Raw genomic sequence first — 25,977 nt, 5'->3', positions numbered from 1 at the left:
CGAAGCTGCGGGCGCGCCGCGGCCGGGGGTTCTCGGGGACCCCGGGGGAAGGCAGCCCCGCCGGGAACCCCCCGGCTGCGGGGGGCGCGGGGGCGTGGAGCGGGCAGAGACTGGGGGGCCGCCCGGAGCAGCTGCGGGCCCGGGAAAGGTCAGGGCAGCGGGGCCGCCGCGGGCTCTCCAGGAAGCGCCTACAGCGCCTCCGCGACTTTCTCTGCTTTTTGAAAAGGGGAAGGGAAGGCAGGCAACTCCGACAGCAGCAGGAGCCTTGCCCTGCGCCCAGTCCCCCACCCGCCTTTTAAAGCTGCCGTGTGCGACCCCTTCTCCCGTGGGTCGCTGGGCGCCTCCAGCCGCTTCTCTTTTAAAGGGAAGCGGGAACTCCACCCCAACCCCCATCTCTCTCTCTCTCTTTTTTTCCCCCGTCTGGAATTTCCAACCTCGGACTAACTCGTCTGATTTCTCCAGTCTCCCCTGCTACTTTTTTTCCTCCTCTTTTTTCCTCCCTAACACTCCCATCGCAAATTCTAAGCTGCACTTTCTGGAAGACATTAGCCACATTTTAAGAATCTTTTAAGAGGATGGGGAGCGAACAAGACGGAATTCAAATCCTAACAGCTGGCAAAATGTTCTTCAAACGCCTTTGGTTCATACATTCATTCTAATGATACCACTACCACCATCCCCCATACAAAAACCAGAGATATAACCAATGTCCACCTTCAGAAAAAAACAAAAAAAATTAAAAAATTAAAAAACTCCAAATTTCACACAGCACTTGCTGGGCTTCCTTCCCCCCTTTTCATTCAACTAAACCAAATCTGAAATTTTTTTTCTGATTTTTTAAAATTCTATACTCACTAGCCTATCTCAATGGTATCTTTGTCAACTGTTACACACTGAAGTTCAGAATAAACGCTAAAAAATAAGCCTCAAAAGTACCCAAACACATAAAATAGATTCAAATGACATATATTAAGGTAATTTAAAAAGATTAGAAGCTCAGAACCCTTGAATCAAGATTCTTCCAATTGCTAATGTCATGTATTTCATCTCTGAAACATAATTATAAGAATGTTTTCCTCTTCTTCCACCAAAAGCTGTGCCATTAAAACTTTACATTTGGAACAGTTAACTATACTTTGAATAAATTAGTGATGGGAATTACAATTCTTCCCAGCCTTTCCTCCAAAGTTCTCCATCTGAGAAAGCATTAGAATAAAATTTCATCTTTCTACTTTGGGTCAGAAAATAAAGCGTTCTAGAAACCTACCACTCTCCCAGTGGACAAATACACTGCCTTTAGGAAAATACCTTGAAATACTGTGCACTAAATGATAACAAGTTAAGGGATTCCCTACCAGTGAAGAAAACATAATTTATGAATTTGTAAGGTTTACTTTCTAGGTAGGAATTAAAATGTGAGAGAATTTCCACCTTCCCTCCAAACAGAGCTGAAAAATTTAAGAAACAACCATTGTTAAGTTTATTTAAAAGCAAAAAAAAAAAACCTAATAGAAAAACTTTTACTAAAAATGTCATAAACTGTTTCTACTTTAAGCTTACTAGTTAAATACAGGTCAGATCTATCAACTACAACCAGTGAAGTGCCTGAAAATCCTCCCACTCCACTTTTTTACTTCTTTGTTTTTTTTTTAGACATTCCCTTGCTTCTTAACCCCCTCCTTATAGTTCATTTTCAGCCCCTAAGAACAAATTTCATTAAAGACAAATCCATTTCTGAAAGCAACATCTTTTTGCTTGTTTTAAAAACATTTAGTGATCCAATTGCTTCAGAGCAAATCATTTAAAATTAAAAATATTTTTGCCTCATACAAGACATCCCATCACACAGATTTTCAAAGCTGCTAACTTCAGGAAATTAAACTGTAAAATCAGAATAAAGTTTAAGTATTTTCTGAGAGTTCTTACACTTCTATGGTTCTGACACCAATTTCTGGTTTTGGTTTTTGTTTTTAAATACTTGGAAAATTAAGGGAAAGTGTTCAGCCCACCTCATTTTAAGTCAGCTTAGAGAAAGAACCACCATTAACCTGCCTAAGAAATTCAGTCATTTAAGTCGAACACATTTCATGCAGAGAAATGCAGTACATCTCTTGCATTTTTTTCTTAACACCTTTTATTTTGTGACACTTGACAGTATGTATGCTATCTTTAGGTCACATTCCTCTAGAAAAAGGCATGCACAGTGGCAAATGAAACAAAAGTTCAATTCCTTTAAAAAGCAAGTCATTTCCCAAAATAAACAAGTCTAAAATGGGACCCCCCCCCCACCTTAACTACTCTTCCATCTCTCAAAATAAAACACATACAAATCCTTTCCACAATTGTTTTCAAACTGCTTTTGGCTTTTCCCAGTGTCCTAATATTTGACAGTAAATATATACAAATTCTCAACCAAAAGACAAAACTGTTTGCCAAAATTCCAACACTGTCTCAGAGAGTTTGGGAAGGTGGGAGAAATTTTATATCATCCATTTAAAATATCAAATTAATGTTCTCAGTTTCAAGGCATGTGCTCAGTCTTTTGGGTTCTTTAAAAAGTACAAACTATATCAAACAGATACAAAGTTAGAACAAAATGAATTAATAGTTCAAAATCAGAGGATGCTAAGGTAACTGCCTATTACCTTTTGTTTAATTCCCCTCTCAAAAACAAACAAAAAACAGGAACACTTAGGTTATTAGATTTTTATGAATCTCTTAGAAATGTTTAAAGTCATTAACTTATTTGAAACTGAGTGTATCCAAAAGTTGCTTCTATTTTTTCAAACAGTGAAAACAAGAGTGTATATAAATATATACACACACACACATATATAAAATACACAGTTGTTCATGTTCCTTAAAATATTAGTCATAGTTAATTAACTAGTTCCTGGTCTATATATCCATGAGATTGAAAAAGCCAGGAACAGACCAACTAAAGAAAGTTTTCAGACAGACTGAGAACACATACCACAAAATGCTTCCTTCAAAGAACACAAAATGATAGAGCAAACTGACTTCATGAAAACAAACTTTTTTTAAAATCCTCAAACTTCAAAAATTGATTCATTCTAGAAAAATGAAGTGCCTTCTCAACCACCCCACAAACACACACACACACACACACACACAACTAACTCAGTGTGCTCAAAAAATTATTTCAGGGCAGGAGAGAGAACACACAAAAGATGGAATTTAATATGGATGTGGAAAGGAAGATTTTGTTCCCACTCTTACAAATCCCACCCCTTCCTAACTCAAAAGCGCCCTAAGTCATGCATTTTGGAGGGAACAAGAAGGAGCCTAAAAATGGCTTGAAAGCAAGCAGATGGCTTAGGGGGAAAAGATCCATAAATACAGAGCACCATGGAAATTAAAATATAAATGTTTGGGGTCCCATTTCATCACATTTTGCAATTTCTCTTGCTTTCACTTCATTCCCTTTAAAATTTAAACCATCCAGAAGAGCAAAAGGGAAAAAAAAAATCCCACGTCAGAATTCCAGTTATTCTGGACATTTCTCATCAACATATTTCAAACGCTGAGCTTTTAGCTCAAATATCCAGTTTTCTCAATAAATCCACTGGTGTCAGTATGTTTCTCTCATTCCCATCTCCAGGAAATGTTTCAAAATAATAAATAAGACTTTTTCTCTTCCTTCCGATTTTATTGCCTCTTTACTACTAACTCTAATTGCCTTTCCAATAAGAGTATTTGAAGCTTTTGAGGTTAAATCACAGGCTCTATAAACATAGTTACAAGCCATATTGATCATCTATAGATACAATAGTTCCAAGTTACTTAAAATATCTCAAGCTAAACCTACTGGACCGATTTTTATCTCACTTATACTTTACAGTTAAAACTTCACAGGCTCAAAAAAAAACCAAACAAAACCCAAAAAACTGCCACCCACCTCCACTTTCCCACCCAGAAAAAGCCAGGATTATTCTAAATGCAGCAAGTTTCTAGTTGAAATGAGAGGGAGAACACACCTAGGGAGGGGATGGGGGAGAGAACCGGAGGATCAAAGATTTCCTGGGGGCAGCAACAGGAGGGAAAACTCTTCACTGTCAACATGTTTAAAGTCAGATTTGAGAAAGCAGAAACTCTGCCCCTATACTTCCCAGCCAGAGTTCAATGAAAGATCTGAAAGCCACCATGAACCAGATTTAGGGATACCATGATAGAGATACCCCACTTTGCTTAAATGAGTAGGAAGGTATTGGGACACACATACACACACTCACTCTGTCTCACTCAATCTCCCTCTCTCTCACAATTCATCCAGGGAGTTCTAGACCCTCCAAAGAGCCCCAGCTCACAGCCTGAACACAAAGCTCTCACCCCAGATGGTCCCCTTATAACAATGGACTGAAGGAGTGGGGGTAGGGGGGCTCGGAAAGGATCGCACAGCCAAAGCATATTCTTTGCAAAATCCAGTTGGGAGGGGAGGGCGTGTGATGTGAAGGGCTAGGGCTAGGGGTCTGGAAAAAAAATGCCCTTGCCTGTTGCAGAAATACACATATAACACAAGCATAAGGGAATTCTTTTGGGGGCAGGAATTCATTTTACTTCTCCTAGGAAGTCAAAGGGATCCCCCCCCCATCCACTTAAGAATTATGCTAAAGGACGGGTTGGGGAAAAAAAAAAGGAGGCCTGCTAGAAGTTGCAGAAATGTCGAGTTGCAACTCTTCAAAGATTTTTAGCTTCCCACAAAAATGGCCCCACACACCTTGAACAAACTCCACAAGGTTTTTCTATTGATTTTTTTTGCCTTTTACTTCTCCAAATACCATCTCTCAGCCCACCCCAACCCCAGCTTATTTTTTACAAGCTGTAAACCACCCATTACAAGATCTTAGCCAATCTTCCCTCCCTGCCCCCAACATCCGGAGTTGGGGGTGGGAAGGCCAGTAATGGGTTTCTTCCACTGGAGACACTATGGACCCCTTAACACAACCTCTAAGCGCCCCCAGGTTGCCTCCCTTCTTCGTCGAAGAGCCCTTTCCTACCTTTGTTTTTTGGGGACCGAGTGTTCAATCTCTAGGCGTTTCCCTTGCAATTCGACTTTCCCTAAAGATTAAAAAAAAAAAAAAAAAGACAATATAAGATCTTGAACAGGGGTGTGGGGTGGGAAAAGGATAAAGAGGGTAATTCAGGAGTTACTGTGATCAGAGATCTGCCTAGGAATCCAGGCAGTGGGTTCCGTGGCCGGACGCGAAACGGTCGCGCTGGGAATGGTGGAAATCTATAAATTCGTTATTGTGTTTTGTTAATTTTCGTTTTGTTCTGTTCTCTCGCCGAGGTCACTTGGGTCGTGGATGGCTGCGGGCGCCCGATCTGGGAGGCGGGGGGCGGCCGGGGCGTGGGTGGGGGCGGGCTGCCTCTCGGCCCCCGGAGGTGGGGAGCAGGGGCCGGGGAGAGAAAGGGCTCCTCGGTGCTCCCAAAGTGCGTTGCGGGGGAGGGGTGCAGCACGAAACTTTAGTTCCCCGTGCGGCCGCAGAGAAGGGCTCCGGGCGGCGAGGCGCTCACCTGTCGGGGCCGGTGGCGGGCCGAGGCCCTGGGGGAGCGGAGCGGGGCCCCGCGGGGAGGGTCCCCGGCGGCCGCGGCGCGCGCCTCTCGGCCCAGCCTGGGCGTCTCGGGAAGCAGCATGGCGACCCGCCGCCGCCGCCGCCGCGCCACCCCGCTCACGCCCCACTTTCAAATCAAAATGGCTCAAGCCCAGGCCCAGGGCGGGAGGCGGGACCCCCCTTCCTCTCCGGTCCCGCCCGAAGGCTGCCGTCCCACTGGGAACCGGGGAGCTCGGGGACGGCGCGGGGACCTCTTCCCCGCCCGGAAAGGCCTAGGGCCGAGGAGAGGGAGCTGGGGGTGGGTGGGGGTGGGTGGGGGTGGTGTTCGCGTGGGGGGCGGGGGCGGGGGTCCGGCCTCGGGTACACGGGGGTGCAGGGGAATAACGCCCCAGACGGGGGCCGCCCGAGTGGGAACCCCCACAGACACACCGCCAGTGGGGCCCCCGCCCCGTCGGTGGGGGGCAGGGGCGGCCTTCCGAAAGCCTCCGGCCTCCGCTCGGGCTGGGAGGAAAGGGTGAGGGGGTCCGGGCTATTTCCGCGCGGGGGGCGCGGGGGGACGCAGGGGGCGTCGAAAGAGGCGGGCGGAGGGTCGATGGCGAGGCCAAGCGGCGCAGGCCGGGGACAGAGAGGAGTTGGCGGGCAGGGAGCCGGGGAGGGCCGGGGGCGTCGTGCTGGCTTCTGCGGGGAGGTGGGCGCGCTCTTACCGGAGAAAGTTTCGATGGCCTTCATTGCCCAGTGCTCGTCGGGGCAGTCCACGAAGGCATAGCCCGATTTGACCAAGAACTGGCCGCTGTAGGAGATCTTGTGCTCCGCAAACACTTTCTCCAAGTCCGCGGGGGTCACGCTCTCGTTGAGGTTGCCGATGTACAGCTTGTTCATGGTGGCGGTGTCGGGGCGGGACGCGGTCCCTTGGCAAGGCCGAGCGGGCGGGCGCGGGCGCGGGCGGCGAGCCTCCTAGGCCGAGAGGCGGGAGGCCGGCGGCGGCAGCCGCAAACTTTCTTTGCACCCCACCCCTGAAGTTGTCCGGAGCCCGCGGCGCGGAGGGCGGCCTGAGGGCGCGCAGAGGTCGCGGGAGAGTTCGGGGAGGCCCGGGAGAAGTGCCCGCGGCGCGCTGGGAGGCGGACGACGCGGCGCTGCTCCTTCCCTTCTGTCCGAAACCCCTCCGAGCGGGCTGGTGTGTCACGTTTCTCCGCGGCCGCCCTGGCGCCGCCTCTAAATAAAATCGACTTGAAAAAAAATGGAGCGGAAAAAAAAAAAAAAAAAGGCGAAGCCACGTGGTGAAAGCCCCCACCCACCCGGCTCGGGAAGACCCCCGACGCCTCTGGGCCCACCGGCCCTCCGGCCCGGCCCAGCCCACCGATCTCCAGCCCCGGGTGGGAAGGGAGGGGGCACTCAACCCCCCCCCACCCCGGGCGGGGAACTGGGCGGTGGGGGCTGCGTTCCCGAAGCTCTAATTGCCCCCTCCCCCTTGGCAAGAATCTGGCCCCTAGGGAGGCGCCCCGCCCCCACCCATCCCCCTACCCCGGGCCCGGCTGGGGGAGGGCGGTCGGGCCCAGAATCTCCCACCTCTTTATGGGTGAAATGTGCGGTTATTTTTTATTCGTGTGGGGGTCGGGGCGGGGGTGGGGGGCGAGAGTTTCCCCACCCTACCCCGGTTAACTGCTAGCGACTGACAGGCGGGGAACGGCCGAGATAGACAAAGAGAAGCCGAGGACTCTGGGGTCTCCAGGCGGGGGTCGCGCAAGCCGGTGATTTTTAAAGAAAGGCGCTCTTCCCCTAGATTTTTTAGTGAGGGGTCTCGGCCTCGCCCGCCCCGGCCCCGGGAGACTCCCCTGCCTCCGGGAATCCGGCACCGAAGGACCCTGCGAGCGCGGGACCGGGAAGCTGGGAACACGGGGGACCGCGGCCGGGAAGCAGGGCTCCGCAGGAAACCGCGTTTCGGGGTTCCCACGGGAGAAGGAAGGGTGGCTCGCCCCCGGGGCTCGGCTGCCCAACGACACCGTCCCGGGGTCCTGGGGGGACGCGCGGCTCCGGCCCAAGCTGACCCCAGGAGAGAGGGAGGGGTGAAGGGGAGGAGGAGGAGTGGTAGCGGGAGCAGACCCGAGCGGACCGCAGAGGGGACGTCTCCGGGAGGGAGTGACCGGGCGGAGATCCGAACGCTCCCCGTCTCCCTCCCGGGCGCGGGGGCAGACAGGTGGAGTCCCCTCCCGCCCGCCCCACCCAGCCCGGCGACCGCGGCTCTCGCGGCGCCGGGTTCGGGGCTCGGAACTTTGTTTGGGGCGCAGCGTTCGGATCCGGGCGGGAAGGCGGGAGAGGGGCCGGGGGCGGGGGGCCGAGCGCCGAGGCCCCGCCCACGTCCCCAGGTCAGACCCGCGGGGGGAGGGGGTAATTTCCGCTCGGCGCTCGGGGAAGCGAGGGGCGGGAGCTTCGGGGAGGGGGCGGCGGCCCCTCCCCCGCCCGTTCCCGGGGAGGGGGAAGCGGATCCGCCCTGGTCCCTTTCCTCGCCTTTGACCAACTCGCTCCGGATCCTCCGGCCCCGGGAGCCCGAGGGACGGACCCGACTGGGCAAGGGGCGACACGTGGGCGGGCGCACCCCGTCTCGGCGGTGGGGGAGGGGGCCGTCCGCCGCGCGTTTCGGAGTCCGGGAGAGGCGGCGGAGAGCGGGACGCGCGGTCCACGCGCAACCAGGATCCCGGGCCGAGTGGCGGGCGAGGGCAACGAGTTTCCAGTGGAGGGGGCTGGGCCGGCGCCGGGGGGCGGGGGGTGGCGGGGAGCGCGGCCCGGGGACCCCGGAGCTCCCCTGCCCGGGGGCGGGGGGCGGAGGGGGTGGACCCCCAGTAATGCCAGACTCTCCCTGGACTGGGCGGAAGCTCGGGTTTTGCTCTGGCTTGTGCGGGTGGGAGAAACAATTCTGTCGGGGGCACGCGTGCTGCGAGGGCAGGTGAGGAAGGGGGTCACTCTCCCTTTCCCCGTCCCCGACCCCATTGTCTCAGTCGCCTGCGGCCCGGGCCGACTCCGCAACACGTGTTGGCTGCACTGATATGAATGCCTTGGATTTTTTTTCCTTGTTATTATTTTTTTGTTTGCAGAGTCAGGGAGCTGACTCCCGACTTGGGCGCACCGCTCCTCTGCCAGACGATTTTTATACCGTTCAAAAAGTCGGGAGTTAAAAGACCACACGCCGCACCTTTGTCCCCCTCCCGGTTTTCCCCGCGCGCTGCAAAGAAACGGGGCTTGGGCGTGGGGGGAGGGCTTCCAACTCGGTTTCTCCATCTCCACCACCTTCAAAACCCACTCTCCAAATCCGCGTTTTGTTCTAGCCAGCCACGTGTTTGTTGGATTTGGGGGCTTGTGATTTTTTTTTTTTTTTCTTTGCATGGGGCAACAGAAAATACTATGAGCTGTTAGTTGCTGAGTAGAAAAAGAATGTTTTCTCTGCAAGAAGGTGGGCGACATCTGGATCCCACCCCCCACACCTCCTGCGACCCCCTCCCCACCGTTTCTGACTCTCAATATTTAGTCAGCTCTTAGACCATAATTTTCACACAAACCAACGAGCTGGAAACGGTGTCTGCCACATAGTAGGCATTCAGTAAACATTTTTTTAAATGAAAAAAAAAAAACAGCTAATACAAACTGCAGAGCAAAGAGAATTCAGAGGAAAATTCAGAGTCCAGGAGAAAAAAAAAAAAAAAAAAATCTTGCCAGAATGTGTGTCTGTTGCCCGGGGACTTTTCTTGGTGATGTGTGTGGACTTTTGAAAGGGCTAAAAGATGGTCTCAGAAAGGCTGTTGTATTCCTTGGCCTCTTCCTAAAAAGGAGCCCCAATCTCCTGAAATCTTCTGTTTTATTGGGGAACAAGGGAGAGGGTCCTAGGCAGGGTACTGCAGTTCCCACAAACTTTGTGCTGTTTCCTTCATTTAATTTAAATCTCTTAAGAATTAATAGAAGCACCTCTCAGGGTTTCTCCCTGGGGAACATGCCCACTACTCTATCTCTTTATTCCTAAAACAAAAGCAAGTTACACCCCACAAAAAAATTTCCATCCAGACCTCTAAAACGCCTGTGAAATGCAGCCCACCTTTTCCTAGCCTAGATTCAAAGGGAAACAAAAATTGTAAAAGTAATCACTGAATTCAGTTCACTTTCAGAATTTTTTCCCATTTAAAAAATATAAAAGAAGTCTAAATGTTAGTTGAAATTAGTTTCTTTTAGATGTTTTAAGATGACAGTAAGGGAGAAAATAGACACTTGTGAAAATAAAAAATTTACCAACTATTACTAAATTTAAACTGATTAGTTCTTTTTAAAAAATCAGATGTTCCACTGAATTCTAACCCTCCCCCCCACCCCCACCAAGAGCTTCTGTGTATAGTCAGAGGCTGCAAGAACACAAGAGAGCTGAGACAGCTGGGGTGAGATGCAGATCTTTTTAACCCCCAAATCAGTTTTGCCTCAGTGATCTGGCTATTTTAGGCTGGGGTTGGGGGCACTGAATGATGTTGACTGGTGCTTCATCCCCCCTCTGAGTGAGTCCAGCACTAAAATTAACCTGAGAGTGGGGTTATTTCTTGTCAAGACTCACATTCCCAGGATAGGGATAGGAATGGGCCAACTTGGAGTGCCACAATTTCTCATTCCCCTTTCCTATCTTTCTCCCTTTCTTTTGTTATTGAAGACAACTAATAAACATTGTGTTTGTTTTCCTCTTTTTTTTTTTTTTCTTGTCCTACACAGCTTCTTTGGGAAAGATTAATCATCAGTACAAAATTAAACTTTGTAAGAATTAAAAATATAGCTGCAGGAGAAATTATTTTCTTTAATCACATCTTTATTTGTATTGTTTTATGCCACCTATTTATTATCTTTGGGATTTTTTTGTTGTTTTGTTTTGTTTGTTCTCCTCTTCCTCTCCCTCCTTCCTCTTCATTTTTCCTGGAGAAATGTTTTGGTCTAGTTACAGGATTCAATTCTCTGAATCCAGAAACCCTGAAACTTGACTCCATTTTAAAGATGGAATTCTGATCCATTTTCCTTCAAGGTGAACATACAAATTGAGAGAGGAAAAAAAAAAAAAAAACAAATAAAAGAAAACTTTTCTAACAAAATGGAAATATGAAGTGAGAAAATCAGCAATTCCCTTGTCATACAATATGAGTTTTATTTTTAAATGTTTCTTCCCAATATTTGTTCATGGGTAATAGTTTTAGATTTTGTTATCTTATTTGTATATTTTCATTTTTCACTTGCTGTTCAACCAGAAGTAGTCCCCATGTTGCCTGAAAATTTTCATAACTATCATCTTTCACCAACATACAACAGTCTGTCCAGTAGATTTAAGTTAATCATTAATCGTTATTTTTAGATACATGTTACATCAAAAAAAAATTTTTTTTTTACTTTTGTAAGTAGTGCTGAATAGGTATTTGGGGGCATACAACTTTTTCCTCTCTTAAAATAGCTCATTTGAATAAATCCCCAGAATATATATACTTCTTTTCTAATCTTACATTTATCCATGACTTTCTATTTTAAAAGTTCAGCATATTTTACAAAAGAGAGGACACAAAAAATTGGGAAACAGTTAGGAAGGAAATATATTAAAATAGAACTTTTTTGTATTTTGTTTTCTAGTAAATCCTAATCAGTTTTGAAACAGAATCACAGTTTCTATGAAATATAGAAAAAGAAAAAAATTCACATTTACTGACACAGGGCTACTTAGACTTCACAGTTCTTGGAGGAATTTGTTTTTTGTTTGCTTGGGTTTTATTTATTTTGCTGTTGTTTGCTTGTTTTTTCCTTCTTACTGCCTTGGGATATTTTGTTTCTTCCTGCAACTTGAAGTCTTGGTGTGTTCTTTTAAATGCCTATAAACTTTGAAAAAGTGTAAATTAGTCCCAATTTAAAAGCACATGAAGCATTTTCTCCTGTCAAATAAATAAGGATAATTATGTGTTTAAGATAACTCATAAAATGTAAAGGAATTGTGAGCAGAAAAAGGAAAATTTCTTCCTTCAAATTATTATTGAAAAGTGTTCCATGTTTAAGACCTTAAGAAGAAATGTGTTTATTCCAGAGATAGAAAAGACTCAAGGAGAAAAAAGAACTTTAAGAACAATCATCTGTTTTTCTATGGGTCACACAGCCTGTGTGACAAAACCGCTCAGTGTTTTGTTTTGGCTCGGGTTTGCAATGTAGAAACCTTTAGATAAGGAAGGGAATCGTTTATTTTGTTAACTTTTTAAAAATGGATGTTTCCAAATTCAGTTTATGAGTAAATTAAACTACACCACACTAGCCCTATTGACACATGTACAAGAAATGGTCAATAACATTCCTCACCCTACATGACTATTGCCTTTTGCATTTTTTTCACTCTAAAGTCATTTGGTTAAAAGATAATGAACAATTTTGTTTAGTCCCTATTTGACACAAAATGCAAAATAAGTCCCAGGTTTATTTGGGGGAGGATTGTATAATTCAAGAAAAGACAAGGAAATGTTGTTTTCCAAAATAAAACAAATGGTAAAAAGCAACTAAAGAAAGAGAATCCATACCTCAATATTATTTAAAGTGAACATAGTAATAATAAGATAATTTTGGTACTTGACATCCACAAAGTTTCTAAGTATGTAAATAATTTTAATTCAAAATGCATCAGTTACAACATCAAACTGCATGGAGTTAATTCAGTTTTAGCTACATCTATGCTTTTTAAAACTAAAAGATATTTCTGTTTAGGAAGCAAATTATTTTTGTTTGCTTGTTTAAAATTTTATTCCTGATGAGATTAATTACTTTTACTCTTGTTTCTAGTTAGGATTTTTTTTTTTTTTTTTCAGGAGCTATCTGAAATATTTCATAGTGCTTACAGGGGGATGCTGCTATAATTTTTTTTATATTAAAGTTTAAAAATCATATGCACATACTATTTCACTAGTATCTGATCACCAAAATGCTCATTAAAAACATTTCATCTGTCTTTGTAAAACAAACCAGTTCTACAAAGAGAAGGGACCCAGACTAATGGAATATTATTTTGGTTGTTTGACTAAGATATAATTCTAAAAATGATTTCTGATTTTCATGGGTTAATAATCGAGAAAGAGTTTCGGTCCACTTACCTCTCCCAAAAACACTCTCACATTTTTTTCAAGAATTATTATTTACACAACTTAACTTCCATTCTTAAACATAACCTGAAAGCATTTGGTAAGCATTTATATGCAAAATTATTGAATCCATTTTTATTATTTTCTTTTCATTCCTAAAATATGTTTACAAAGTATGTAGGAAACAAATACTAGAGTTATTTCTAAATTGCTTTGAAATGAGGTTCATGATGTCCTTTCCTATCTTCCTCTTCCTCCCTGCCCCTCCCACCGCCCCTCCCCTTTCTCCCCCCCTTTTGTTCCTCCATTTTTCTTCCTACTCCCGACACTGTCAATTCCTTTCCTCCTCCCCCTTTACCTTTACCCTCTTTTTAATTTTTCTTTTTTCTTTGTTACTTCTCTTCCCCTTTTTATTATTCTCTGGGTCCTCTGACCCTCAACTCATTTCTTTCCTCTTTTTAATCAATATACCTATACCAACTTTCTATACTTTTCTTCACTCCTTTCCTTTTCCTTTTTCCTGTCCCTCTATCACTAACTTGCTATCATTCAAACTGTTACTTCTGGTGAAGTGGAAGGCTACAGAGATGTGAGAGTTATTTTATACACCAAAATGAAAAGCTTGTTGCATTTATTAAGGTGAATGTCTATGTGATTCAGACCACAGAGCTCTCTGTTCTCCCAGCATTTATTGTCCTAACATTCACTAGAAACTTTTACTTCTTTGTATCATTTTTCCGCATCTTATGTTGCTTATAACCGATTTTGTTATTAGCATTTTGTGTATCGAATCCTTGAGGGCAAAGCCTATATATCACCCAAGGAGTCCAACACAGTGCTGACAGGTGTCCAAAAATACATAGTAAGTATCTTTTGATACTATCTAGAAAGACATGGTCAGTGTAATCAAATAAAATGCTGTGTTCAGCCCGTAGTGCTTTTTCTTTTTCTCCTTTCTCTCTCCCTCCCTCCCTCCCTCTCTCTCTCTCTCTCTCTCTCTCTCTCATTTTCCTTTCCCCTTTTTATTTTTGTAAATACTATACTCCACAATCATCAGGTTAAATACAGGTAAATTCAGTCATTCAAAAGGCTGATTGGTCTACATCAAGAAGAGCAACCAAGGGGTATCTTTTGGCTTGTAGCTCTCTAGTCTCATACCCGTGACTGTCCTGTGCCTGATGTCCATTCACAACCATCCTCTTTCCCTTCTGTCTGGTTATGTAGCCTTGGAGTTCTTCTCCCCTAAGGCTTCAGGCAGTCAATATCAACCATCAAAGTTAGTTGGCACAAACCTTTACTATCCTTATCTCTCTTGATGCCATCCAATCAGGATGACAATCTCAAGGGATAGTCCACATGCACTTCCTGCCAACAGCTCGCTTAGGGTCTTATTTCTGGGAATATAGCTAGCACCCCATTAACCATGTAAAGATTTATTATTTTGTATGTCATCCAAAGCAAGTGTCACCCCCAGACAACCTTCCATCTCACTGATTCCCAGGATGACTGGTATAGCTGTTCCCCATAATAGATGCTTATTGAATACCTACCTATCAATACAGCTATGAACACTAAGGAGAAGGCAAACCAATTTTTATAACAGGCTAAATTAAAGTCAAATTTAAGCAGGTCATGAAAATAGCAAAGTGCTTTTTTTTTGCTTTTGATTTATAATACTCATTACTAGCAAGAATATAGTGAAATAAAACACTCCATACGCTCCATACGGCTGTGTGGGAGAACAAACTTACGACAACAAAAACCTTTAAAAGTTCATATTGTTTGACTTAGAAGTTGCACTTTTGAGCAATTTTCCTAACAAAAATCCAATATATAAAACATTTTATTGAGCCTTAAAAAAAGAAGGAAATTCTGATACCAGCTGCAACGTAGATGAAACTTGAAAACATTACGCTAAGTAAAATAAGCTAGACACAAAGGATAAATATGTAGGAGATACCTTAGAATAGTCAGATTCATAGAGGTAGAAAGTAAAATAGTGGTTACCAGGGACTGGGAAGAAAGGGTGAGGTGGGAAGTTTATGGAGCTTCAACTTGAGGAGAAAGTTCTGGAGATGGATACTGGGATGGTTGCACAACAATGTAAATGTACTTAATGCCAATGAATCTTAACACACTTAAAAATGGTTAAAATTGGGATGCCTGGGTGGCTCTGCATTTGGGCAGCTGCCTTCAGCTCAGGTTGAGATCCCAGGATCGGGGATCAAGTCCTGCATTGGACTCCTATAAGGAGCCTGCTCCTCCCTCTGCCTGTGTCTCTGCCTCTCTTTCTCTGTGTGTGTCTCTCATGAAAAAATAAATAAATATTTTTTTAAATGGTTAAAATTTAAAAATTTTTATGTATACTTTTGTACAGATTTATTCATTTATTTGAGAGAGAGAAAGAGAAAAGCAGGAAGGGCAGAGGGAGAGGGAGAAAGAGAATCCCAAGCAGACTCCCCTCTGTGCACAGAGCCCCTGTTCAGTCTTTTATTGTAGATATTTTGGAAGGCCAAAAAATTTTTTTGTTTTTAAAAATCATAGTAAAGGGGTGCCTGGATGGCTCAGTAGGTTAAGCAGCTGCCTTCAGCTCAAGTCATAATTTCAGGGTCCTGGGATCCAGCTCCACTTCTGGCTCCCTGCCTAGCAGGGAGTCTACTTCTCTCTCTCCTTCTGCCCCTTCCCCTCCCCCTCCTGCATTCGTGCACACTCTTACTCACTATATCTCAAATAAATAAATATTTAAAACAAAAACAAAAAAGGAAAAACTTAGGAGAAGTTAAAAAAAAAGTACATCACAAAATTTAGTATTGGTACTCATAAAATCTGTGCAGTTGGAACCATCTTAAACACAATGACCAAAGCTATATGTACATTAAGGACTAGAAATTACCTTACAGAAACTCTTGCACATGGATACCTAGAAATGTGTACAAGAATATTCATAGCAGCATTGCTTACATTACTTTTTTTTTTAAGATTTTATCGATTTATTCATGAGAGACAGAGAAAGAGGCAGAGACACAGGCAGAGGGAGAAGCAGGCTCCATGCAGAATGCCCAATGTGGGACTCAATCCCGGGTTTCCAGGATCAGGCCCTGGGCTGAAGGCAGAGCTAAACCACTGAGCCACCCGGCCTGCCCTATTGCTTACATTACAATAACAAACCTTAGAAACCCTATAAATGCCCACCTCCAAGAAGAGTGGATTAAGCAAAGCTGAGTATAGTCATACAATGAAATTTGGTGGCAATCACAATGAAGGAACTTCTGCTCTGTGTATCAAGGTGAGTGAATTTCACAATTCTGACCAACCAACAAACAAAAACAAAAACCTAGAGACTAAAGAATATGTGCATTATGGTTCCATTTATAAAAGTTCAAGAATATGCAAAACTAACATTGTGTTGTTTAGGGATGCATCCAGAAGAGGTTGAAGTTTAAAGAGAAGGAAGAGCCCTGCAGCTGCTTGGCAGCTTGTTAACCACAATGGAGCCCTCTCCCAAGCTGTGGACCAAATGGAAACAATAAAGCTTTTCCCAGAAAAAAAAGAAAAAAGAAAGAATGAATGAAAGAATGAGAGAGGAAGAAAGAAAAAAGAAAAGAAAGAAAAGAAAAGAAGAAAAGAAAAGAAAAGAAAAGAAAAGAAAAGAAAAGAAAAGAAAAGAAAAGAAAAGAAAAGAAAAAAGAAAAGATTCCAAAATGTATGGGACCCCTGGGTGGCTCAGCGCAGTTGAACGCACCTGTCTTCTGCCCAGGGCATGATCCCAGAGTCCTGGGATCGAGTCCCACGTCGGGCTCCCTGCATGGAGCCTGCTTCTCCATCTGCCTGTGTCTCTGCCTCTCTCTCTCTCTCTGTGTGTCTCTCATGAATAAATAAATAAATTATTTTTTAAAATTTCCAGATCATGGTTAATTCTGGGAAGTAGCATAAGGATGATTGTGAGGGGTTCACAGGGCACTTCAAAGATATTGGAGATGGATGTTCTAGTTCTCAGTCTGAGTGGTGGCCACACAAGTGTTGGTTTTCTTATTCTTTTAAACTATACATGAACAGTTTACATTCTCTTTGTTAAATATAAATAGTTCATAACAAAAATTAATGGAAATAATAAAAAGTCTGAAAAACACTGTTAATACTAACTCTTTGGTTTTGAGATTAGTGGATTTCTGTCTATTCCTGTCTTTGTTTCTCCCTCCCTCTCTCTCTTTCTCTTTTCCTGTTTCTCTCTCTCTCTTGACTTGGCTATATTTTTCAAGATTTCTAGATTATTATGTTTTTATAACAAACTTAAGAAAAATGTCGAATGGATATTCAAATGAATCACCCCAGAATACCTTTACAAACTAAATAGGGAAGAGTTTTAGGCCATCTTCTGTTCCAAGATTTTGTTGCAGCCAGAAATCTCCTTCCATTAGGAACCAGTGTTGAGGGTTAACTGCAACTCGCCCTTGATCAATCACGGATGTGGCTTGACTTTAGCTAAAGGTCTGATTAATTATACATGTATTCATAATAAACTGAGATGGTATGTACTGAAACTCAGGACCAGCATGGTAAACAGGAAGCAGGTCCCAGATGCCCACCTGCCCCTCCTGTCCTGGATCTTGCAGATATATTGCTCCTTTCAACTCCCATGCATGAGCATCTTTGTTTTCGGGTGCATTCACTGGAAACCTCTAAGAGTGAAGCCCATTTCTGCCTCATCAGTCCGGGAGGTTCTTGTGAGATCACGCCTTTCAACACACTGGAAACCTAAGGGAACGATCCATGTTGTTTCCCTTCTCTAAGCGAGGTGTTTCCATTATGTTCACCAACTAAGATCTCCTTTATTATTTTTCCATGAGCCCAATGTTTTGAAAACTGTTGCCCATCAAAAAATTCCATTGACCAAGTTGTAAATTCTTCTCATTTTGAGTGGCAAAGCAGAGCTTCTACACAAGAGGGAAGACTTTGTATTATTCCCACCAAAAGTAAAAGGACTTGGAATTGGAATTTGTCCATTCAGTCTTGCCTGGAGCAAATGTCTGATTTGCATTAGATATCCTAACTGACTGGAACTAGTTTACGGACACCACTGTAACCAGTACACCTTCTTTCCCTCCTACTGAGATCCTGGATCTGGGGAGCCTAAGGTTTGAGAAACATTCCTTAGGACCAGCTTTCCTAGTTCCGGCACTTTGCCTGGGAGGAGAGCTGAAGAGAAAAGAAAAGAGAGAGGATATTGTAAAATGTGGTAAACATCCGAGCTGGGTGGCTTCGTGGTTTCTATTTTATAGGTCAACTAAGCCATAGACAGGCAACAAAACCAGAATTCCAATCTGACTGTCCTGGACCTCAGGTCCTTGCTCTTGCCCTTATATCAGCATTTAAAAATCCTAGTGTATGCAGGGACGTCTGGGTGGCTCAGCAGTTGAGCATCTGTCTTTGGCTCAGGGTGTAATCCCGGGGTTGCAGGATTGAGTCCCACATCTGGCTCCCTGCATGGAGCCTGCTTCTCCCTCTGCCTGTGTTTCTGCCTCTCTCTTTCTGTGTCCTTCATGAATAAATAAATAAAATCTTTTTTTTTTAATCTTAAAAAAAATAAAATAAAAACCATAGTGTATGCAGCACCTGGCTGAATGGGTCCATGGAGCATGCAACTCCTGATCTTGGGGTTGTAAGCTGGAACCCCATGTAAGGTGTAACCCCATGTTAGGTTTATTTAAAAATAAAATATTTTAGGGGCACCTGGGTGGCGTGGTCAATTGCGCATCAGACTTGGTTTCGGTTCAGGTCATGAACTCAGGGTCTGGGATTGAGCCCTGCCTCAGATTCCACATTCATCAGGGAGTGTGTTTCTCCCTCTCCCTATGTGCCTCCCCCTGCTCCTGCATTCTCTCTCTCTCCCTCTCTTTCTCAAATAAAGAATTAAACAAATAATAAAATAAAACATTTCAGGGGCACCTGGCTGACTCAGTCAGTGGAGAATGGTGACTCTTGATCTCAGAGTTGTAATTTCAAGCCCCACGTTAGGTGTAGAGACTACTTAAAAGTAAAAATATTTTAAAAAATAATAAAATAAAATATTTTAAAATTTTTTATTAAAAAATTAAGTAAATAAAAATCCTAGTGCAGCCCACACATATATTACAATTTTTTTTTAAGATTCATTTATTTTTATTTTAGAGAGAGTGTGGGGAAAGACAGAGGTAAAGGGAGAGAATCCTCAGGAAGACTCCTTGCTGAGTACAGAGCCTACACAGGGCTCTATCCCAGGACTCTGAGATCATGACCTGAGCCGAAATCAAGAGTAAGACACTCAACCAACTTAGCCATCCAGGCACCCCATTACAATTTATTTTATGCAGAGGTGTAAAGACAACTCAACAGAGAAAGGATAATCTTTTCAACAAATAGTATTGCAACAATTAGGTATATATGCAAATATAAATAGATTTCCTTCCACATCCCATCCCAGAAACAAAAATTAACTCAATATACTTAGATGTAATCATTTAGGTCATATATCTAACTGTAAAACCAAAAGCTATAAGGTTTCTAGGAAAAAACCTTTGTGACCTTGAGTTAGGCAAAGATATCTTAGATATGCTACCAAAAGCAAAATTCAGAAAGCCAAACTGATAAATTGGGTTTTATCAAAATTTCCAAAAGGAAAAAAAAAACCCTCTTGCCTCTAGAAGATAATTGTTTAGAGAAAGAAAAGATGAGCCACAGACTGGGAGAAAAATATTTGTGAATCATGCATCTCATAAAGGACTTGTATCCAAAATATATAAAGAACTTTCAAAACTCAATATCAAGAACACAAACAACCTCCTCCCCACAAAATGGGCAAAAAATTTGAACAGACACTTCATATGTCAAATGTTATAAGAACTTCAGAAAACGGTTTCGCAGTGCTCACTTTGGCCACGCATCTATTAAAATTGGAATGATACAGAAAAGATTAGCATGGCCCCTGCATTATGATGACACACAAATTCATGAAGTGTTCCATATTTTTTTTTGTGTGTGTGTTCCATATTTTTGATGCAGTTGACATTTGATAAAGTGGACTCTTGTGAACATTATCAGCGGCCATTCACTGTTGCACTGTATGAAGTCTCTGAGGTATAATTAAAAGTTTTTATTGAGCCCCTGGAAAAGAAAGAGAAAACAAAAAAGAAAATAATTTGACAGTTTCTTGAAAAGTTAAACATAAGGAATCCCTGGGTGCCTCAGTGGTTTAGCTCCTACCTTCAGCTCAGGGCATGATCCTGGAGACCCAGGATCCAGTCCCACGTCAGGCTCTCTGCAGGGAGCCTGCTTCTCCCTCTGCCTGTGTCTGCCTCTCTCTCTGTCTCTCATGAATAAATAAATAAAAGATTAAAAAAAGCAAAAGAAAAAAAAGTTAAACATAATCTCAATTGTAGGTATTTCTGCAAGAAAAAGGAAAGCATATGTCCATAAAACATCTTGTCCGCAAATGTTCACAGCAGCTTTATTTGTTATAGCCAAAAATTTGAAACAACCTAAATGTCTGCCAACAGGTAAATGGATAAACAAATTATAATATATCCATATGATGGAAGCATATTACTCAGCATAAAAAGAATAGACTATTGATCATGCTACAAATGAATCTTAAAATCAGTATGCTGAATGAAAGAAGCCAGACAAAAAAAAATACATATGATTCCATTTGCATACAATTTTAGAAACTACAAACTAATCTCTAGTGACAGAAAGCAGGTCAGTGGTTAGAAGATGTGAGCCCGAGAGAGGGCTCCATGAAATTTGGGGAGATAGGGCAGCCCCAGTAGGTGGCTCAGAGATTTAGCGCCGCCTTCAGCCCAGGGTGTGATCCTGGAGACCTGAGATCAAGTCCCACATTGGGCTCTCTGCATGGAGTCTGCTTCTCCTTCTGCCTCTCTCTCTCTCTCTCTCTCTAATAAATAAATAAAATCTTTAAAAAAAGAATTGGGGGAGATTGTAAATATGCTCACTACTTTATTTTTTTCACAATTTTATTTTTTTAATTTTTTTTAAGTAGGTGCAGAACTTGAACTCGACCCTGAGATCAAGACCTGAGTGGAGATCAAGAATCGGTTGCTCAGGATGACTGTCTACCATTTGCTTCGATGTGGATGGAACTGGAGGGTATTAGGCTGAGTGAAATACGTCAATCAGAGAAAGACAATTATCATATGGTTTCACTCATATGTGGAATATAAGAAATAGTGAAAGGAACCATAAAAGAAAGAAGGGAAACTGAGTGAGGAAAAATTAAAGAGAAAGTCAAACCATGAGAGACTCCTAACTCTGAGAAACAAAGGGTTGCAGAAGGAGAGGAGGGTGGGGGGATGGGGTAACTGGGTGACAGGCATTAAGGAGGGCACGTGACGAAATGAGCACTGGGTGTTACACTACACGTTGGCAAATTGAATTTAAATAAAATATTTAATTTTTTTTTCTAAATTTAAAAAAGAATCAGTCGTTCAACCAACTGAGCCACACAGGTGCCCCAATTTTTTTAAGTAAACTCTATGCCGAACATGGGGCTCAAACTCACTAGAAGATCAAGAGCTGCATGCTCTACTGACTGAGCCAGTCAGGTGCCCCAACGTTCACTACTTTGACTGTAGTGATGGTTTCATGGGAGAAGACATATGTTAAGACATCAAACTGTACACTTCAAATATGTGCAGTTAATTATGTGTCAGTTATACACTGATAATGCTGCTTTAAAAAATTCCAATACCATGGAGGGAGTGGTGAATTGAAAAAATGACCATTTTCCATCATCATCATGAAGATGGATTCAAGCAAGAATCAATGGTTGAGGGACGCCTGGGTGGTCAGTCAGTTAAGTGTCTGCCTTCAGCTCAGGTCATGATCTCTGGGTCCTGAGATGGAACCGCACATGGGGCTCCCTGAGTAGCTGAGAGTCTGCTTCTCCCTCTCCTTCTATCCCTTCCCCCAGTCCCCTGCTCAGTCAGGCTTCCTCACTCTCCTATCTCTCAAATAAATAAATAAAGTCTTAAAAAATAATAGTTGTTAAATAAATCCAAGGGTGGGGGAAATCTGATGAAGACGGGGGTATCTACATGGTCTTAAAGTGTCTCTTGGGCAGCCTGGGTGGCTCAGAGGTTGAGCGTCTGCTTTTGGCACAGGTCATGATCCTGGAGTCCTGAGATGGAGTCCCACATCGGGCTCCCTGCAGGGAGCCTGCTTCTCCCTCTGCCTCTGTCTCTGCCTCTGTCTCTGTGTCTCTCATGAATAAATAAATAAAATCTTAAAAAAAAAATAAAATAAAATAAGGGACGCCTGGGTGGCTCAGTGGTTGAGCATCTGCCTTTGGCTTAGGTCGTGATCCTGGGGTCCTGGGATCAAGTCCTATATTGGGCTCCCTGCAGGGAGGCTGCTTCTCCCTCTGCCTATGTCTCTGCCTCTCTCTCTCTCTGTCTCTCATGAATAAAGAAATAAATATACCTTAAAAAAAGAGTTGAAAAAATAAAAAGTCTCTGTAGATTGCTTATTAATTATAATGAGAAAAGTAGTAACTATACAGTGGGAAAAATGCAACAAAACTTTAGGTGATCAAAAAAAAAAACTTTAGGTGATCAAAATTATCATTAATCATGGGCAGGCAGGGACACCTGGGTGGCTCAGCGGTTGGGCGTTTGCTTTTGGCTCAGGGCATGGTCCCATGGTCTGGGGATCAAGTCCCGTATTGGGCTTCGTGCCAGGAGTCTGCTTCTCCCACTGTCTCTGTCTCTGCCTCTCTCTGTGTGTCTCTCATGAATAAATAAATAAAATATTTTTAAAAAACCATGGGCAGGTAGACTTCTCGTTCCTCTAAGTGCGATACTTGGTAAGGACACACTTTAATTTTTTTAAAGATTTTATTTATTTATTCATGAGAGACAGAGAGAGAGAGAGAGAGAGAGAGAGAGAGAGAGAGAGAGGCAGAGACACAAGCAGAGGGAGAAGCAGGCTCCACGCAGGGAGCCTGACGTGGGACTCGATCCAGGGTCTCCAGGATCACACCCTGGGCTGAAGGCAGCACTAAACTGCTGAGCCACCAGGGCTGCCCCACACTTTAATTTTTACAGTCTTCTGGCCACCGTGTATAATTTGAATTTAATATGGAAGAAAAAGTAGACAAAGCCAAATTAAGAAACATTCAATAGCATAACTGCCTGTACCCTTAAAAATGTTAGCATAGGGCACCTGGGTGGCTCCGTCTATTAAATGTCTGCCTTCAGCTCAGGTCATGATCTCGGGGTCCTAGGATTGAGCCCCAGGTCAGGCTCCCTGCTCAGCGGGGAGTCTGCTTCTCCCTCTCCCTCCCTCTGCCTCTTCCCCTGACTTGTGCACTCTCTCTCTCAAATAAATAAATAAAATATTTTTAAATGTCAGTATTGGGGCACCTGGGAGGCTCAGTGGTTGAGCATCTGCCTTGGCTCAGGGCATGATCCCAGGATTCTGGGATGGAGTCTTGCATCGGGCTCCCCATGGAGAGCCTGCTTCTCCCTCTGCCTATGTCTCTACCTTTCTCTATATTTCTCATCCATAAATAAAGTTAAAATGTTTTCTTTTTTTTTAAAGATTTTATTTATTTATTCATGGGACACAGAGAGAAAGAGAGGCAGAGACACAGGCAGAGGGAGAAACAGGCTCCAAGCAGGAAGCCTAATGTGGAACTTGATCTTGGGTCTCCAGGGTCACACCCTGGGCCAAAGGCAGTGCTAAACCACTGAGCCACCCAGGGATCCCTAAAAATTTTTCTTTTAAATGTCAGTATCATGAAAGACAAAGGCTGAGAGAAAAACTGTTAAAGGAAAATAAGACACATGACAAATGCAATATGTGATCCTGGACTGAATCTGATAAACAGGGGGGAATAGGGACACCTGGGTGCCTCAGCAGTTGAGTGTCTGCCTTCAGCTCAGGGCATGATCCCCGGCGTCCTGGGATCGGGCTCCCTGCACGGAGCCTGCTTCTCCCTCTGCCTATGTCTCTGCCTCTCTCTCTCTCTGTGTCTCTCATGAATAAATAAATAAAATCTAAAAAAAAAAAAAGGGTTGATTGATTTGAGAGAGAACATAAACAGGGAGGAGGGCCGGAGGGAGTGGGAGAAGTAGACCACCTTCTAAACTGGGAGCCCAATATGGGGCTCGATCCCAGGACCCTGAAATCATGACCTGAACTGAATGCAAAGGCTTAACTGACTGAGCCACCCAGGCACCCTCCCTATGTTTTAAATTACTTTAAAATGAAAGCTTTAAAAAAAGCCTCAGGCTAATGACATCAGAGTCTCTGGGAATGGCTCTGAGGCACTAGGATTTTATTTTATTTTTAAGTAGGCACCACACCCAACATGAGGCTCAAACTCACAACCCTGAGATCCAGAGTCACATGCTCTACTCACTGAACCACCCAGGTGCCCCAAGCCATGGGGATTTTAAAAAGCTTTCCAGGCCAGGGTGCCAGATTTGGCAAATAACAGTACAAGATGTGCAGTTAAATTTGAATTTCAGATAAACAACAAGTAACATTTTTTATTTTTTATTTTTTTTTAATTTTTATTTATTTATGACAGTCACACACACACAGAGAGAGAGAGAGAGAGAGAGAGAGGCAGAGACACAGGCAGAGGGAGAAGCAGGCTCCATGCACCAGGAGCCTGACGTGGGATTCGATCCCGGGTCTCCAGGATCACGCCCTGGGCCAAAGGCAGGAGCCAAACCGCTGCTCCACCCAGGGATCCCAGCATTTTTTATAAAAAGACTTATTTATTCATGTATTTGTTTGAGAGAAAGAGAGAGAGAGAGAGAGAGAGAGAGAGAGAGAGAGAATGAGTCGGGGGAGGGGCAGAGGGAGCAGGAGAAGCAGAGTTCCTGCTGAGCACTGAGCCTGATATCGAAACTCAGTCCCAGGACCCAAAGATCATGACTTGAGCTGAAGTCAGACACTTAACCAAATAAGCCACCCAGGCACCCCTAAAAGCACTTTTTAGTATAAGTATATCCCATGCAGTATTTTCTGCCTAAGTAGCAAGTACCCTCTGGGAATACAATTCATTTTGTTATCTGTACTCTGCTGGTCTTGGTGGAATATCAAAGTTCTTGCTTTATCTGTCTTCAGCATACAAAATCATCTCAGTTCTCACTCTTGCAGAGAGAAGCAGACTGAGATAAATATAAGTAGATATTAAATGGCCAGAGTTCATGGTGATGAGCAGAAATGTTTCATAAGTCTAGCACCTTCTAGGATGCCTGGGTGGCTCAGCAGCTGAGCATCTGCCTTTGGCTCAGGGTGTGATCCTGGAGTCCTGGGATTGAGTCCCATGTTGGGCTCCCTGCATGGAGCCTGCTTCTCTATGTCTCTACCTCTCTGTGTGTGTCTCTCATGAATAAATAAATAAAATCTTTTTAAAAAATTTTAAAGATTTTTTTAAATCTAAAAAAATAAATCGAATACCTTCTGTAATAATAATAATGGACAGTATTTTTTTAGGGCAGATTATGGATTTGGTAGCCAACCTCTAAGGTGGCCCTTAATGAGCCCCCCACCTCCCTCCGTTCACAGCCTTGTGCAGTTCCTCCCATATGGTGCCAGTGTTGGTCTATGTGGCCAACAGCATAAAGCTGAAGGGATGGTACGTCATTTCTAAATTTCACTTAGACTTTCAATTTAGGTGGATGACTTTGCTCTGAGGGAAGAAGGGTGGAGAGGTCTGAAGTCTTCAGCCTACAAGGCGATCTACAGCCCCAGGTTTCTGAGATTGCAACTCGGCTATCAGCTCACTTCAACTTCATGAAGACCTGAGCTAGAAGCACCAGCTGAACCACCGCCAGGTTCCCGATTCTCAGAAACTGTGAGTTAGGGAATGTTCTGTTGCTTTATACTGGTAAAGTTTGGAGCAATTAGTTACCCAGCAAAGGATCACTAATGTGTCAAGATATGATGTAACACAATGTATCTGCTCAGTATGCTTGTTTCCCCAAACAATTTTTTTTCTTAAAGATTTTATTTGAGAGAGAGAGAGAACAAGAGTTGGGGTAGGGGAGAGAGGGAAAAGAAGCAGACTCTCTACTGGGTAGGGAGCCCAGGGGCCCAGGGACCCTGGGATCATGATCTGAGCTGAAGGCAGACACTTAACCAACTGAGCCACCCAGGCACCCCAACCTGGCTTTGATTTTTCATCTTACTGAATGCTCACCATAGAGTGAAGTAGAGGAGACCATGCCAGAGAACACCACACTGGCAAGTTAACAAAACAATGTCACACTTACCTA

At 43.8% G+C, this 25,977-nt stretch overlaps 1 protein-coding gene and 1 non-coding gene across 3 annotated transcripts in view; one reads left to right on the top strand and one right to left on the bottom strand.

Annotated features, from left to right (window-relative positions):
• IGF2BP1 (insulin like growth factor 2 mRNA binding protein 1) overlaps positions 1 to 6,897 on the bottom strand; it is a 41,614-nt gene extending 34,717 nt beyond the window's left edge. The window contains exons 1-2 of one of the 2 annotated variants that reach the window (XM_025440284.3): positions 6,281 to 6,897; positions 5,019 to 5,079 (exon numbers count right to left, since the gene is read on the bottom strand). In XM_025440284.3, the coding sequence (XP_025296069.1) occupies positions 5,019 to 5,079; positions 6,281 to 6,455 (236 nt within the window). In that variant the 5' untranslated portion in view covers positions 6,456 to 6,897. The remainder of the gene's footprint in view (positions 1 to 5,018; positions 5,080 to 6,280) is intronic. The other variant, XM_025440283.3, reaches the window with a different exon arrangement.
• Positions 6,898 to 19,590: 12,693 nt separating this feature from the next.
• On the top strand, positions 19,591 to 19,697 carry LOC112655722 (U6 spliceosomal RNA). Its single transcript, XR_003133852.1, has one exon. It is a non-coding gene; the product is annotated as a U6 spliceosomal RNA (small nuclear RNA).
• The last annotated feature ends 6,280 nt before the right edge of the window (positions 19,698 to 25,977 follow it).

The sequence above is a fragment of the Canis lupus genome, chromosome 9, assembly GCF_003254725.2.
Source record: "Canis lupus dingo isolate Sandy chromosome 9, ASM325472v2, whole genome shotgun sequence".
NCBI lineage: Eukaryota > Metazoa > Chordata > Mammalia > Carnivora > Canidae > Canis > Canis lupus.
The sequence above is the reverse complement of the archived record's forward strand: the minus strand, read 5'-3'. Positions and strand labels throughout refer to the sequence as shown.